The following is a 16,631-nucleotide window of genomic DNA, read 5'->3' on the forward strand; positions in this document are numbered from 1 at the left end:
TGCCTCCCCTGTCCATTCGTCCATCCGCCTGTCAGTCTGTTTGACCGTCTTTCTGCCTGCCTGCCTTATTCTTTCTGCCTGCCTTCATGCCTGCCAGTGTGTCCATCTATCTGTCAGTGGGTCCATCTCTCTCTCTTCAACTCTGTCCTGATATCTTCCAGGTTTTATCTCCCATGTCGCTCCACTATCAGTGGTTTCCCCAGCCTCTCTCCCCCCCCCTCTATCGCGGCAACACGGCACTAAGCCACGGACACAGGCTGCTACACACAGTGACATATGGCTGCTCTTCATGGCCTTCCTTACATATAGCGGTGATATCATTGACATAGGCAGTCCATTTAAGCAGTACATACATTTTTCCTTTCCATGTTTTCACAGGCTGCCATTCATCTTGCGGTCAAGGGGAAGAAAGGAGTGCTCCTGATTTGTAGCCGGTCTTGGTGAGTCGTGTTTGGGTTCGGTTAAGCGGCGAGCACGCCAAAAGAAAAGATATGAGGGTATATTGTGGCAGGAGAAGGAGACGGCACAGAGGGGAAGAATGCTAATATGAACAGCGTTTGACACATAAACCAGACCCTCGCCATTGAAGAGCCCGTGGAACACTTTCCACTTTCAACAGCGTCTTACGTACGCAGTTACGTACGTTTCTTCTCTAAACATACACATCATTGTTTGGTTGGAAAGAAATATGAATCTCAGACATGCCAATGACTTCCTTTTCTCTCCTCCAAGGACTCAAAATGGCTCCATAATGACGCGCTGAACCCCGAGCGTGTGTACAGACCAGGAAGGGAACGATCTCTCATCCTACTGATTGGATGAGTCATCAATGGCTAACTGTATCTTCGCCCCCCCCCCCCCCCCCCCCCCCCCCTCCCCCCTCCCCCCTCCCCCCTCCCGTGCCCCACACACACACACACAGTCCCCAACCCACCGCCATCTGCTGTCCTGTCAAAGCCCCCCAAAGTCTGGTCTAAAATGCTCTCTGTTCTGTCAGAGCGTGCGTTGGAGGCAGAAAAGAGCAACGGAGCAATGAGTGGGCTCCCTGCGCCCCCAGAGGGTCTCCAGCAGGAGCCTCTGCCAACAGTGCTGCTGAACGCTAGGGCCAGACAGCCACGCAACGGTTCCTGTTTATTAAATAAAAACAAGCGGGCGAAAGCAGTGTCCCACTTCAAATGGAGAATGCGTCATCTTTGAGGCCTCCTCTTTCTGACCAGTGGGCCATTGTGCTTATGTGTGCGGTGGGACTCATCTGAAGTCCTGTCTTACTTCTGTGGTGTAGCATTTCACTTTGTAGGACAGGGAATGACCAATTGCAAATAACGATGAAACATGATATCGCACCGGTTGGATAATAAAGCATGGAATGAGTTGTACACCTGTGTGAGATGTTTTATAATGAAGTTTATCCTCCATCTTGAGGAAATATTGTAAACAATTACCATGAAATGTAAAGCTCTGTATGCATTATAACCACGCAAACCCACATTGTAAATATCAGTTGTTTTTTTGCCCACAGTACACATTTGGGATTAAGTTAAGTATTGATCTCCTACCTCTTCACGCTGGGATTGAGTTTACGTACACCTTTACATTTTTTTAATCATACACTCTGTGTATTGGTTTTCCTTCTGTTCCTTCTTTCAATTGAAGAGGGGTCAGGAAGTCATTATTGCAGAGACTGACAGCTTCATTGCAACTATAGTACATCTCCAAATTAAGCCAGACCGAAAAGGAGCATTTTTAAATAAAGGAAAATGTCCCACTAGAGTTGGGGCCAGCCTGATATCAACACTGTGGTTGAAAGCACTGTTTTGCCTGGAAAACGTTCACTGTTAGTCTCCAAATTCAAAGAGAATGGCAGAGATGTTGGGAATTAAGTCAGTGATAATTGGTGAGCCCAGAAGTGTATCCTCACTAAATCCAGTGGCGGGAACCAGCTTCAGAACTGTGCTGAAGCCTCAGCTAGCACCGTGTAAAACTAAGCTAATGAGCATGATAATGTTAATGAAAACAGGATTATAGTTTTAAGAATATCCTTGGCATAATTCCCCAGACTAAATCGCATGAAACTGTACACCAAAAAAAAAAAGCCTTTGTATTTGGGAAGTGTGTTGTGTGAAAATAATAGCCCCCTTTAAAGAATACCTTTGAAACTAATATCTCTCTTTGGCTACAAGTTCAACATTTTCGTTTGAACTCAATGAAACACATGCAGATTAGCGAGTGAACAAAGAGAGTCAAAGATGTTAGCTATCTGTCTGGTAAACAATGATGAATGGAATCAATGAACATCTTCCATATGCAAGCAAAACTCTGTACAGGGGATTAACACAGGAGATGTTTCATGTTTCAAAAGGCTTTGGCAGCTTTCTAAAAAGCTTTCCATAATGAAGGACTTGAATGGTTTCCGTGTGCTACGCCTTTAGCTAACACATGTTGCTTCTTAATTCTTCATTTGTGTTTAGTTGAGGAAAGTGTCATAGTGTAGTGTAGTGGATAAAGTTGCAGTGTGAAAAAAATAACTTTTTCCGAGTAATATTCCCCAAAAGATGTTTGGGGATCTGACGTCATCAAACGATGGCTTCACGATAACATGATTGGAGAAAATAAAACTGAGAAGAAACAACTGATCTTAAAAATTACTGAAATAGAGGAACAGGCCTATTTATATATGCATATTGAGATATTCATGCTTTACCACATGAGGTGTTCATGAGCTTCTCTCCCAAAACCTGTCTCAGCACAGAAGTCTGTAGAAGTTATCAGGAGTTTTCTTCCAATGATTGGGTCCAGAAGGTTTTCACAGCGCCAGACATATCACTGTCAGGCACCGTGCTCAGCCCATCACTACCCGGAGACCGGTTGAAGATAAGAACAGGCACTCATGGAAGGTTGCATGAAAGCACATGGATGGACACACCTAACTTCAGACACCCCCAATGACACCCAATACACACACATCAAAATACATAAACATTTTGATGTGAATGCATTTATGTGGATGTCTGTGGATGCATTTGTTTGTGTGTGTGTGTGTGTCTGTGGGTGCATTTGTGTGTGTGTGCGTGTGCATTTGTGTGTGTGCGTGTATGCGTATGCGTGTGCATTTGTGTGTGCATGTGTGCGTGCGTGCGTGTAGTGTAGTGTACTCACACATACACAAGCATGTTAACCAAAAAAACATCAACAGAAGTTGTTTTGTGATTCAGGCTGCCCTTTCTCTGTCAGCCATCCATTCAAACAAAGTGCCTCTCGACTGACCCGGTCCAGCCAATCACTCTGCAACCCTCCCTGGCTGTGGTGTCAAGGTTCTGTCCGGCATAAATCTTAAACCAAAGCTACTGACGCGCACTGACCTCACTGACAGAGCCAGATCGCAGGGATGCCAAGAAATACTGTAAAGAAACACTATTCTATAACATGACATAAAAGGACATATCTTTATTGTCTATAACCTCATACTTAGAGACATCAGTCTTATAACTTCATCGAAAATGGCCCTCACTGAGAAAAACCCTAACTTTGGCAAGTGATGCGTCTTCGAGTGTTGCTGTTTGCTATCAAGTACCTCATTATGTGCATATCAGTGTATTAACCTCCCTGCTCCATCGCTGGCCCAGCAAGACAGTCAGGGACACGGCCAGCCATGCAGAATCAATCGTCATCTTTTATGGACGAGCGTGCACTACCTTTGCAATTCAGAGAATACAAATCTGATGGCTTGCTCTGTTGTAGTTTTTCATCTGTCCAACGGGATAGGTTCCCCATTTCACACGCACACACACACACGCACACACACACACACACACACACACACACACACACACACACACACACACACATTAAAATGTCTATGGAGTCTTTTAAGAGTGTGATCTGTGGTGCCATTTGAAGTACATCCATTCAGAGTGATGGGACAGCCCTTAATTAATAAACCTGTCAGGGCAGCACCTACTCAACACTAATATACCCAAGCACAGTAACTGGTCTGCATGTTAATACCCCCCAATGCTTCCGTCCCGTTCTCATTGTGTTTCCGACCTCCTTGGCTGGGGTCAAGGTACCCCAAACAACGGGCAGACTGAGAAAGAGACAGAGAGCGAGAGAGACAGACAAACATGCTAAAAAATCACCACATTTCCTGGTGTTAATCTAGTAGACAGAGAGACAAATTGCTTAATCTTTGCTGATGACCTTGTTCTGCTCTCTCCCTCAAAAGAGGGTCTACAACTGAGCCCAGGCATCCTTTTTAAATTCAGTCAAACATGGGCTTGAAAAAGACCCAAGATTTCGAGCCCTGAATATCGTTGTTAATTCTCAGCGACACAATTTCACAGTAGAAATACAGAATTTTAACAAACAAAGAAATATCAACACTTGCAGTTTGACAATCACTTCTGCTCGATATTTTGGCACATAGGAGTGAAGTGTGGGGTCCAACTCTCCTCAACTGTTTCCGCTCTGCTGCCTCTGATCACTAATCAACCCGGCATATAGACTCTCCTCTCAGTTCACTCAGTGCCAGATTGTCCTATGTCATGCATAGTAGTGTCTCCAATGTCTTCCGGACTGATTCCCTTGAATCGACCCTGCCTGTCCCCGACCTGGCTGCTCTGTCTCTGTCCCGGTGATCGACCCTGCCTTCCGCCCCCGACAACGGATCTGCCTTTCCCACACATACCTGCCTGTTGCACTGTCAGAAGCCGGCTCCCACGGCGTGTCCTCCCAGGAACGTCATTACCGACTGTCTGCCTGCCTACGTGTGCTGAATTTGGGTCCTCTCCCGACACGTTACAGTTGTTAGTGGCAGTTTGGTCAAATTTAAGCGAAGAATAGTTTGTTGAAACTATTCTACTATGCTAAAAAGTCCCAGACAGCAGCTTTTTCAGCAGCACTGAAATCACGCAAGATCACGTGAGATCTCACACGGAGCATGATGTCTATTGCCGGAAGGGACTACATTTCTTTTTTTATTTTTAAATGAATTCATTTCCAAAATCGTTGGCATAGAGATGACAATGACACCTTATTTACATACCATGCACAATGAATAAAATGATAACTTAAATTATATAAAACAATGGGGCAAATTATCAAAAGACAAAAATATAAGATATAAAATAAAGTAATAAATAAATTATAAATAAACTTTGCTAGGGGTTCTCTTTTTATGTTCATTTGTTTTAAGGAACTTAAATGATTGGCAACCAGGTTCCGCTTAAACACATAGAAAAGTGGCATGGTTCTCCTCCCACTTGCTGGCATGGATAAAATTTCAGAGCTCTAATCCAGTGACCCCCCACTCCGATCAAGGCATGCAGGACAGCTCTCGGACAATTCTGCCCAATCAGGTTATCCCTGTACAAAAACACATCAGACACTGGAAAAGAAAATACAAAACGTCAAGGTAATTTTTCATCTAACCCCAAATAAAGACAGCACAGACGCAACATATCTGTCCACTTCGATTTATAGAAAACAAAAGAAATGCCTGACAGAGTAGCGCTCTGGCCACAGGGAAGAGCCGTCACGGGTAGACCTGGCTACCCGAAGCCATGCTGTGTCTATTCTGTCCCCAGGAGATAGAGACAGGAGCTCACTTTCTACGGCAATGTAAATCCTACAGAGATATGAAGAGGTAGGAGATCAATACTTAACTTAAATAGTAATCAGAGAGAATTAATTAAACTTAACTGCCATCAGAAACTGCCATATCTGTGTGGCAAGACAGACCGATGCGTTGCAATGATTGATAGTTGATTCTATTCAAACTCATTCATGTTGAATCAGAAATTCAATTTGGCTATCAACTAATTTGGTGTTCATAATGTATTCATGGTCAATGTTGTCGATTTTATATTATCATTCATTTATTTGTAACTATTTGTTGTTGTTTTGCCATGTTTGTCAAATCCTTTGGCAAGAGTATTTCATCATTTCTGCAAAAAAAAAGATAATTAGAGACAGAGAGAGAAAGAGAGAGAGGGTGAGAGAGAGAGAGAGAGAGAAAGAGAGAGAGAGCGTGGCAGAGACAGAGACATCAGTGAGAAAGAGAGTGAGACAGATAATGAGTGAAATTGACAGAGACAGAGAGAGGCAAAGACTGAGAGACAGAGAGAGAGAGAGAGAGAGAGAATGAGAGGGAGAGAGAATGAGAGACAGAGAGCGAGACAGAGACAGTGGCAGTGACAGACAGTTAAAGAGAGAGAGTGCGAGAGCAAGAGCAAGAGCGAGAGTCAGATATAGTCAGATATAGACCCCAGTGAGAAGCAGTGCATCAGCTTACTGCAATGCTTGCCAAACTGTAGCCCTCTTGTATTTGGCGCTATAAAAGCTTAGCTATTATGTTGTCTGGGTATGGCAACATTTTTCATCTCTAATTCAGGCCAAGGATAAACATTGGTGGCTCTGAGTCATAGGGGCTATGGTGACCCCCTCCACGTCCACTGTTCCAGGGGCCTGCATTAGAAATAGCAGCAGCTATTGTTGCGTTGCGTTTTACATCTTTGTGGGAGTGTGTCGGTGTGGGTGTGTGAATGCCTCTGTGTAATTTTTGGTTTCTCGCATTGTTCAGTTCTTTAAACACCTGCTTTCATCCCATGTTATTTTCTCCATGGAAGGTCATTTAAATTCAGCAGGCGACGCACCAGTTTGCAAGCGGTGGCGTTTGTGCGAGTGTGTTTGTTTGTATGCGAGTGTGTACGTGTCTGTGTGTGAGTGTGTGTGTGTGTGTCTGTGTGTGTTGCGCGTTGTGTCCTGGTTTGTGTAGCAGGAGGGTAACTTGGGGAGAGACAGAGTGGTGCCAGCAGGTATCCACAGTGACACTGTGTTGCGCAGTGCGCGGCCCTGTGGATGCACAGAGGCGTGTTTGCGCCGGCAGTGTTGGTTGTAAGCTCAGCCCTGTGGCAATGTCAAAGCAAGGAGACCGCCGCAGACAACTGGAGGGGAAGAGGCCAGCGGGGGGGGGGGGGGGGGGGGGGGGAGACTGTAGAGGAAGACAAACACGAGGGAGACTTGGCATGGACCGCAGGAAGGCAGAATAAATGGAAGTGGAGAAGACATTAACATACAGACACACACGCACATACACACACACACAAACATAATGTACATAAACACAGACACACACAGACACACACACGCATACATAATGTAAACACAAGCACACACACGTCAAATATGAGACTAAAACTATTGACCAGACCAAAGGCCTCAATGACTTGGGGGGACAATCCTGACCGGTGACACAATCGGCTGGAATCAACATGGAAGCAGAAACAGTCAAATGAAAAGTGATGGAGTAGGTTTCCCCGGTCTGCAGCAGAAGCAGACGTAAGCCACTAATCTATCTCCCGCCAGTAGCGACAGGCGAACTGAGCGGTAGGGCCTTGAAATAAAGAAAGAAAGAAAGAAAGAAAGGAAGAAACCTTATTGATCTGTCAAGAAGTCCAGACAAAATAACTGAGGCAAGAAACAAAGAAGTGCTTTGACGACGGAGGCGGCGAGAAATGCTACACAACCACTGAGAATTGCATTCACGCAGATGTAAAAAAAGTAAAGCCTGTGTGTGTTGGCTTCAATTTAGAACTAGTGCTGCCGTTCTGGCACATTACCAGAATAATGCTGTTTTCCCCCAGAAATATGTCTGCTTCCGAGTGAAACTAGATTTGCATAGGTGCTGGATCTTTCCAATAAGTCAATATACTGCTACATAGACTTTCATTTCTGGTCGTCGGGCTCTGCATAGAAAGAACTATTTTATTATACAGGCGTCATTCGCTGTAGCTCATTTTAATGGTTTGAAAGATACTTCAATAGCACAGATTATTCCTGCTGTCGTTATTTCAGTGGACTGCAGGACTTTCTGTGATATCTGTATATCCGCCTTGGTAAATCCAGAGAGACGCAGAATCAACACAATATGCTTGTGTTACCTATATACAGTATTTCCAGCAGCTAGGAATTCTTGCAGGCTGCATAACAACCAGATACCAGAAACCAGAAGTGCAGGATAGCTACCCAAAATTATTTATTTTACTGCATAATTTTTGGGGGTCTTCAGGCACTATGCTGTGGAATTATGTGGATCAGAAGCAGAGACAGTTTGATAACCTCATAAGCTTTCAGTTAAAACAGCCAAGGAATTTTCTGTACTGTACAGTATAAAAAAAAAATATTTTTTTCCGATTCGGTTTTGACATGGAAAAAAAGAACGAGAAAACAATACACAGAGACAACATAAATAAATAATCCAATATATTAAATGTTATATGATTTTATGATATATTCATTTGTATGCTATATGCTATACTGTATGCTATATATACTGCTATACAGGCAAATCTGCAGCAGAGGAAGTTAAAAGTGAAAAACTTTGTTAGCCAAGCACAAAGGACTTTGTGCGTCCTCTTCTGCCTTCATCATGCCTCTTCTGTCTGGAAGCACCCTAACCCCCCTACAACTCTCAATCTGATTGTGTGTGTGCGCGCTCATGTGCGTATGTTTGTGTGTGGGAGAGATAGAGAGATAAAGCAAGGCAGCCAGTCATAACATCTCTACTGCCAATTGAGTTACTTTTGAAATGAGAAGCACACATTTACCCTAAGGGGTAAACAGTCATATTCTCTGTCGCACAAACGTGCATTCATACGCACAAGGCACGCCAACATAATTGATTTTCTAAAGACTCCATACTTCCTGGACACGAGTAAATAAAAACAAATTGAAATTGCTTGCGGGGCAATATGAAAAAGAAATTGTTACCGTTATTCAGTCTGCATTACACAAAGAAACATGAATTAGTTAAGTTAAGAAATAATAATTTGTGGTTAATATCTGTGATTGGGTTTAACCGTTCCTCTGTTGAAGTCATAGATTTGTGCATTGTGGAACATTAATCCCCATTTTTTTTAAGGAATCTTTTTTTTTTTTTACATGAAATTAAAAAGATCCATTGAACCTGAGGGATGAGCATGAATGCAGGTTTCTCACTGCTGTTTATTGGACCCCAGCTGCCATATTGCTTCACCTTCTTATCTCATCACCTCAGAAAGAGAAGTCTTGCTCCGGTAGAATTCTGCAAGTACCAGGAGCTTTCTTGCTGAAATGACCTAGTTTTTTAAGGACAAGAGGAATGCTGAGATTGAACTGCATTGAAGATTGCAGAGTACATCTAAATATGTTGTTTATCTCTACAGTGTGTATATTACTGTTGTCCATAGTTGTTTAGCAGGTGCTTTTATCCTGAGCAGCTGCCAGCTAATTCTGTTACATTTGTTCAACCTGTAGGCCTACCTGTGGACATTGGGGATCAAATACATGACATTTGAGATGGGAGTTGAAGATATTGTGTTATAAGTGTTTATCCTATACTCATTTTCAGGAAAGGTCAGAAAAAACAAAAAGTCGACAACCTTCTGGAACAATGTTCTATTTTAATAATAACAATAATATTAATCATGATAAAACCCATAAAACAAATTTCAATGCAACATTTTGTTCATGATCAAACAACCGCCAAAGTGGAATAAATTAAACCGACCCGTCAACTACCACAGCGAAGGGATTCTGTACGAGCAACACACCAACCCCCAAGGTCACCTGACCATCCAAGCAGCAACCCCAAGGTCACCTGACCATCCAAGCAGCATCCCATCGGACAGTTCTTCCAATCAGCCTGTCGAAGGACTCCAAGACAGTCAAGGCATTGTGAAGAAGGATTCCCTTTTCCCTTTTAGCCGCTGCACGTTTTGCACAACAGTGATCTGGAAGAAAGAAGATCCCAAATCTGGTCAGAGCCTTGGGACACGTGTTAGAGCAAACCCTCTGGAAACCGCCGGTCTGAGACACGACTAGAAGTCAAAACAATAAACACGCCCTCCTCGACTAACGAAGCAGCTGTGATGGATTGTCATCATTTAAACGAAACACACACGTCTTCTGGCGGCGTGCCACCGGCCCGGAGCTGATTCCTCCCCGAGACGACCCGCTGAAGATCACCCACTGATATATATATTATTTGTGTGCAAACCGACACTTTTTTCACTTTCCAACTCACGTTGGGACTAAAAAACCCTGTTATCATGTGTTTTCGATTTCAAAAATAACCTCACAGTTATTGTACATTAATAACAGGGTTCGAGAATGTATGTACAATAATACAGTTCAACTTCATTGAGGATTATCGAGTCATCAAAATAGATCTGCATCTGTTATTAAAAAACATTCATAGACGCAGATTTGCCCAAATTATATACTAGCATCAGTGCTTATAATCGTCACTTTTTGTCCCAATCTTGAAATAAACAAAACGACACATACGAAAACAGTAAAAATGGTCACCAGCCTGGACACATTATTATCTTTAGAACTAGTGCTGGGTTGGTTGAGGGAAAATAGTGCTTCCACAATAAATAAAAATAAGGCATCAAATAAACCAAACAATCACAACATGAACAACATTAGCTATGAACACAAGGGCGTTTGATACAGCTGTGGTCGCTTCACCTGTTTTAAATGTGTGTGCCATTCCAAGGATTTCCTTCAAACCAAAAAAAGTTAATGCATTGTTTTTTTTGCTCGTTTTTTTTCAAAGGGCTTATGTCGACTTGTCAGACTGCCAGATATTCCTCAGTCTCTTTTCTCTCCAATGGGATTTAATCAGGGGAACACATAGAAATCCACCTTCTACTTTGAGTTTCAGAGTTTAGGTAGAATCTGCAAATACTCATACTTTATAAATGAAAAATAAAAAAGAAGAAGAAAAATAAGCTTTCCCCGGCTGCAGTACAAACTAATCTCCTTGATATTTCGGTCTGTCTGGAAACATTTGATAGGAACTTCTGTTTGAGGTCAGCGGAGATTAGCACATCATGGCCGCCCGGTGACCTTTGCGTGCACCGAAATGGAACCGTGGGCCGACGAGGATGGATTCTACTGTTTATTAGGCAATGTGACAGCGTCACCGTGTCTGAGCAAATAGGCCCACTGGCAAGTTAAAGAGAGCTGGCCAACGAGGAGGGGGGGGGGATATGTTATAAGAAGGTGAGGGAGGGAGAGATAGAGAGCGTGACAGAATAAAAGTGGAAGTTAGAGTATGTGAGGAAACAAACCATGGAGGAAGATTATTAAGAGAAATAGGGGGTGAATTAAGAGAAGTCATGGAGCGTGAAGAAGCAAGTCAACAAGAAACAGAGAGAACGCAAGGGGAGAAAAGAGGGCCGGAAAACAGAGAGGAGAGGGTTGGAGGAAGGAGAGGGGTGGAGGAAGGAAAGGGATGGAGGAAGGAGAGGAATGGAGGAGGGACAGGGGTTGGAGGAAGGAGAGGAATGGAGGAGGGACACGGGTTGGAGGAAGGAGAGGAATGGAGGAGGGACACGGGTTGGAGGAAGGAGAGGAATGGAGGAGGGACACGGGTTGGAGGAGGGGGTTACGGGGACAGGGTGATGGAGGTCAGGGCGAGGCGAAAGGAAAGAGGGAATGAGAGAAAACAGGGACAGGAGTAGATGCGGGACTGGGTGGGGGGGAGAGTAGAGGACAAGAGGGCACAATGCCGTGGTGAGGAGAGACCCCTGGGAGGAGAGAAAATCGGGGCTGAATAAAGGGGTGTGTGATAAAAAGAGGTGTCGGAAACGAGAGCATTCACAGTGGGGAGAGGAGGATAAGTGCAGAGAGAGAGAGAGAGAGAGGGAGAGAGACAGAGAGAGAGAGAGAGAGAGAGAGAGAGAGAGGGAGAGAGACAGAGAGAGAGAGAGAGATAGAGAGAGGGAGAGACAGAGAGAGAGAGAGAGAGAGGGAGAGAGAGAGAGAAACAGAGTTAAAGTGGGACGCATGTAAAGGAGGGACATGGACCAGAGGGAGTAAATCTGTGCTTCTATGGGTCTGCCTTCACTTCTACCAAGTCCTTGCTTTTTAAACTCCTTCCTTCCACACACACACACACACACACACACACACACACACACACACACACACACACACACACACTCTCTCTCTCAGGTAAGTCTATATACAAGCAAACACACACACACACACACACACACAAACGTACACACATACAAACACACACACAAACACTCTCTCTCAGGTAAGTCTATATGCAAGCAAACACACACACACACACACACACATGCACATGCACACACACACACACACACACACACACACACACACACACACAATCGCACCAACAGCTGCAGTTGGTAACAAGCAACACAGGGTGGATTAATCCATCCTAAACCCAGTGCTGTGTGTGCCCGGCTGAGGTCCGTGAACCCCTGCTCCCCCCTCAGCAGCCCCGGAGAGAGGCTCTTCCGGGCGTGCTTTGATATCGCAGCACATTCTTATCCCGGGTCTACAGCCAGCGGGTTCATTAAAAGAGCCCGAATCAGTCCAGGAGGGCACCTCAGGGCGGACCTCTCAGCGTCGGCTGGCCCGCTAAACTTCAATTTGCATCTTTAGTTATTTATTTAGCAGCAGCATCGCCGGTCGCTAGGCAGAGGTGAGGGTAGACCCAGGAGTCGGCAGAGATTAAGGAAGCGGGAGATTAATAATGTTTTTTAAAATTCAGCAGTTCTAGCGTTTTGTAACTTTTGATCTTTTTTTCTCTGATCTTCAAAGAGTTGCGAACAAAGAGTAACACTTTATGATAAGGGTACAGAAACAAACCATTATATTAGTTAATGCATTAATCAGCATTCACTAACAGTAAATGAACAGTTCACTAACGGTCAGGTTATCATTTACTAATCATGTTCATGCATACAAATGTTGTTCATGTATTAATTTAAACATTATTAAATAACCAATTCTAAACCTTACTGCTACTGCTATATAAAAATGCTTACTACTGCATTCAATTATGTTGGTTAATGGTTAATTAGTGTACCCTTATTGTCCAGTATTGCCCGACAAATGGGTCGGGTTTAGTTCACCAGCAACGGGCATCGGTAGGGGTTCCATGTTTGGCTCAAGAGCACCTATTTCTGACGATGGCAGGACTCGAACCCAGGCCCTATTGGATGGCAGTCAAAACACCACAGACATGTTATGGTTTGTTTTAGTATCAAATTATCCATGATGGGAAACCTGACCCATTATGTAGGCATTGTGATAAAGAATGTTTGAAGGATTAGCTAGCTACCCAGTAAACTACTGTTTTGAAAGTTCTTGAAAATAGTTACTTGAAAATATTCCATGCTGCCATTGTGTAGCCCCAATGTTTGTCAAATGTAATCTCTTCATGTTTTCGATATAAATGTCTTTATGCAACATAAAATGATGAGTGAAGAATCTTTTGTAGTCTGGGATTTTTCATCGTGTTCGGAGCTTCTATATATTTCTGACAGAGCACTTTGGCGATATGCTTCGTTTTTTTTCCCCGTATGTGGAAATGAGTGTGATTTAGTTAAATGACTCTGTTCCTTTTATTTTTTTTAAACCAAAGCCATAATCTGCTAATGGACGGCCGGTAAATCTATAAAGACAAGCAGCAGGAATGGAACTTGTCCTATCAAACTGCTCTAATCACTTAAAATCACCAACACGCACCAGTGAAGTCAGGTGCATCCGTGTGTATATATTAACGTCTTCAAAGCCGTAATTCTCTTTTCTAGTGGATATGGAGAGATCGGATACTGCTAACATTATTAAAACAAGTGTAAGCTGTTCTTTTTTTTGTCCTATATATTGCTGTGCAAAAAGTCCACAGCAGTAAACGTTTTTTTTCCTCCCGGTAACAGTTAAAAAGCATGCAGTTTGGTGAAATACCTAAAGTGTGTGAGCGCTGACGAGGTCTGAGGTGGGATTTGGCACCGTTTCTGATAAGACTCTTACCATCACAAACTACGGTGGCTATAGAGCGGTTCCCTCAGCAGCACATGAATTGGAATGGTACAACAAATTGATAAAAAATATGTGTTTTTTTTCTTCTTTTGACATTTCCTTTTTCCCCCCCTTCCACTTTAAACGCACTTATGGACATGTAGTTATACGACGCAAATCTCCGACTCTCCACTTGTAAACTCTCAGGTATTTGGTTAGAATCTCAAGAAAGCAGAGAGACATCAAAGGTGGCGGAGATGTGAGTGTGTGTGTCAGTGTGTGTGCCTGCGTGTGTCACAGTGTGTACTTGCGTGTGTGGGTGGTTTGTGTGTGTCTGAAGTGCACGTGTGCATATGCACATGTTGAGGCTTCTCAGTGCTCAGGTCTGTGTGTGTGTGTGTGTGTGTGTGTGTGTGTGTGTGTGTGTGTGTGTGTGTGAGTGTGAGCCATTTTACAGGCTTACAACCATCTCAACCCTCAGAGTGACAGTGCGCAGGCGGCCTTGGCAGAGAGCTGAGCTGCCTTGTTAACCCTCACAGCCTAACGTGCGGTCGTAGGAGTGTGTATGTGTCTGTGGTCTGCAAACCTCATGTCTCTGTATGTGTGTGTGTGTGTGTGTGTGTGTGTGTGCGGTTATGTGCGTCTGTGTTTTTTTTTTCTCACATTGTTCTGAACCTCAAATGTCAATGATGGCTGGGGTCTAAACTTCAGAAAAGTCTTGTGTGTGTGTGTGTGTGTGTGTGTGTTTGTGTGTGTGTGTGTGTCTGTGCACGTGCGCGCGCGCGCGTGTGTGCGTGTGTGTGTGCGCATATGCATATGTGTGTGTTTGAATGTGCACATGTATGCGTGTTTGTGTGTGTATGTACATTTGTGGGTATGTGCGTGCGCGTATGTGCGTGCGTGTGTGCGCGGCGCGCCCCTTAGCTCAGCCGTCTCTGTGCGCCAGCGCCTGCAGCTCGGCCGTGTGCAGGGAGTGCTGGAGGAAGACGTTCTTGCGGCTGTAGCTGTGCAGGGAGAGGGGCCCCCGGGGGGGCTGGCCCAGCCGCCCCGTGAACAGGGAGGAGGTGGCGGGGGACACCGAGGAGGAGGAGGAGGAGGAGGAGGAGGAGGAGGCGGAGGCGGTGCTCGGGCAGGGGCTCCCCCGGCCCGCCAGGCTGTGGAGGCTGGAGGAGGTGGAGGAGCCGGGGGCGGGGGTGCCGTCCCCGCCCCCGGCGCAGGGGGCCTGGCTGAGGGCGAGGTGCCCGTCCCTGCCGCCCGTTCGCCGCCGCCCCCCCCAGGAGGGACCTCCGCCGCCGGCTGCTAGGGACTCAGAGGAGGAGGAGAGCGGGCCCTCTGGCTGCCTGGCGTCGGGCGGGGCCCCGGCGGGGGCCATGCCGACGCTGCAGGGGGCCGGCACCGTGGGAGGGGTTGGAGGCCGGTAGGCAGGCTGGGAGGCGGCCTGGAAGGAGGCTTGAAGTCGGGAACCCGCGGGAGCCGAGGCCTGGTGGCTGAAGCCCCCGGAGCCTGGGGCTGTAGTTGGGGATACGCCCGAGGATGAGGCCCCGGGCCGGGCTGAGGACTGCGCTAGAACCCCCTGGCAGTGGCGCTCCTCTCTGGCAGTGTAGCGCTCGGTGGCGGGAGGACGCGGGTAGTGGTGGGGGAGGTGCTGGCTAGACAGGTCCCCTCCGAGAGCCGGACCCCCCCCGACCCGCACTCCCCTTCGCTCCCTTAGAGCCAGACTGCTGCTGCTGCCTAGCCCGGCCCACCGGCCTGGAAGGCTGGCCTGAGAGAGAGAGAGAGAGAGAGAGAGAGAGAGAGAGAGAGAGAGAGAGAGAGAGAGAGAGAGAGAGAGATTAAAATTTTCAACAAAACTTTTTACATCACTTTCTTGTTTTGTTGATGGTGAACAATGAGCAGTTTGCGGGCCAAACACAAAAAGAGAGTTGATTAGAAAGGATTCCCAACTAACAGCGTCTTGCTGTCCGCTGTAAGTGAGCGATGTATTCCAGCGGTCCATCAGAGAGACAGAGAGGGAGGGAGAGATTGAGAGAGACACAGATAGAAAGAGAAGATAGAGAGAGAGAGATGGAGAGATACATTCAGAGAGAGCGAGGCAGAAAGAGAAAGAGAGAGAGAGAGAGAGACAAACAGAAAGATATAGAGGACATAGAGGATAAGAGAGATAGCGATGGAGATAGCGATAGTCAGAGAGAGAGAGAGAGAGAGAGAGAAAGAGAGAGAAACACAGACATAGAGGATAGGAGAGCTAGTGATGGAGATAATCAGAGAGAGAGAGAGAGAGAGACATTGAGTGGACAGAGAGAGGATAGACGGATAACGATGGGAAGATATGGACAGAGTTAGAGAGTCATCGAGGAGACAGAGAGATAGAGATTCAGAGAGGACACAAAAAGAGAGAAAATAAAGTTAGAGTCAAGACAAAAGAGGGAGCTGAAGAGGAAAGGAGAAGCACGCAGGGACAAACAAAGCAGGACAGCGTGAGGGAGGGGGAGGGAGAGAGGAGACTGTTGCAGTGCGTTCAGTCTAGATGAAGCTAGTTAATTGGGTGACATTTGGAAAACAGTCTCTCTTGGTTCCTGCAGCGTGTTCTAATTGTTTCCAAACCAACCGGAACCCTGCTCACTAAACAACGCACGCACACACAAACACACACACACACACACACACACACACACACATACACAATATGAAGCACCTACACTTGTATAGACACACACATATAAGAAAACTACTATGCAGCCATCCCAACACAATCAGCAGGGACAACTCACACATGCACAGTGGGGGAAACACACAGAGGGGAAAGT

At 45.5% G+C, this 16,631-nt stretch overlaps 1 protein-coding gene across 2 annotated transcripts in view; it reads right to left on the reverse strand.

Moving 5' to 3' along the window:
• Nucleotides 1-9,435: 9,435 nt before the first annotated feature.
• The window catches only part of ccser1 (coiled-coil serine-rich protein 1), a 99,025-nt gene continuing 91,829 nt past the window's right edge, over nucleotides 9,436-16,631 (reverse strand). The window contains exons 11-12 of one of the 2 annotated variants that reach the window (XR_013811926.1): nucleotides 12,890-15,586; nucleotides 9,436-9,767 (exon numbers count right to left, since the gene is read on the reverse strand). Coding sequence is in view for 1 of the 2 variants with exons in the window: in XM_079738575.1 (XP_079594701.1) it covers nucleotides 14,750-15,586 (837 nt within the window). In the remaining variant the exon portion in view is untranslated. Of the gene's footprint in view, nucleotides 9,768-11,604; nucleotides 15,587-16,631 lie in introns of those variants that run through there. The other variant, XM_079738575.1, reaches the window with a different exon arrangement.

The sequence above is a fragment of the Pollachius pollachius genome (genome assembly GCF_949987615.1).
Source record: "Pollachius pollachius genome assembly, chromosome: 1".
Classification (NCBI taxonomy): Eukaryota; Metazoa; Chordata; class Actinopteri; order Gadiformes; family Gadidae; genus Pollachius; species Pollachius pollachius.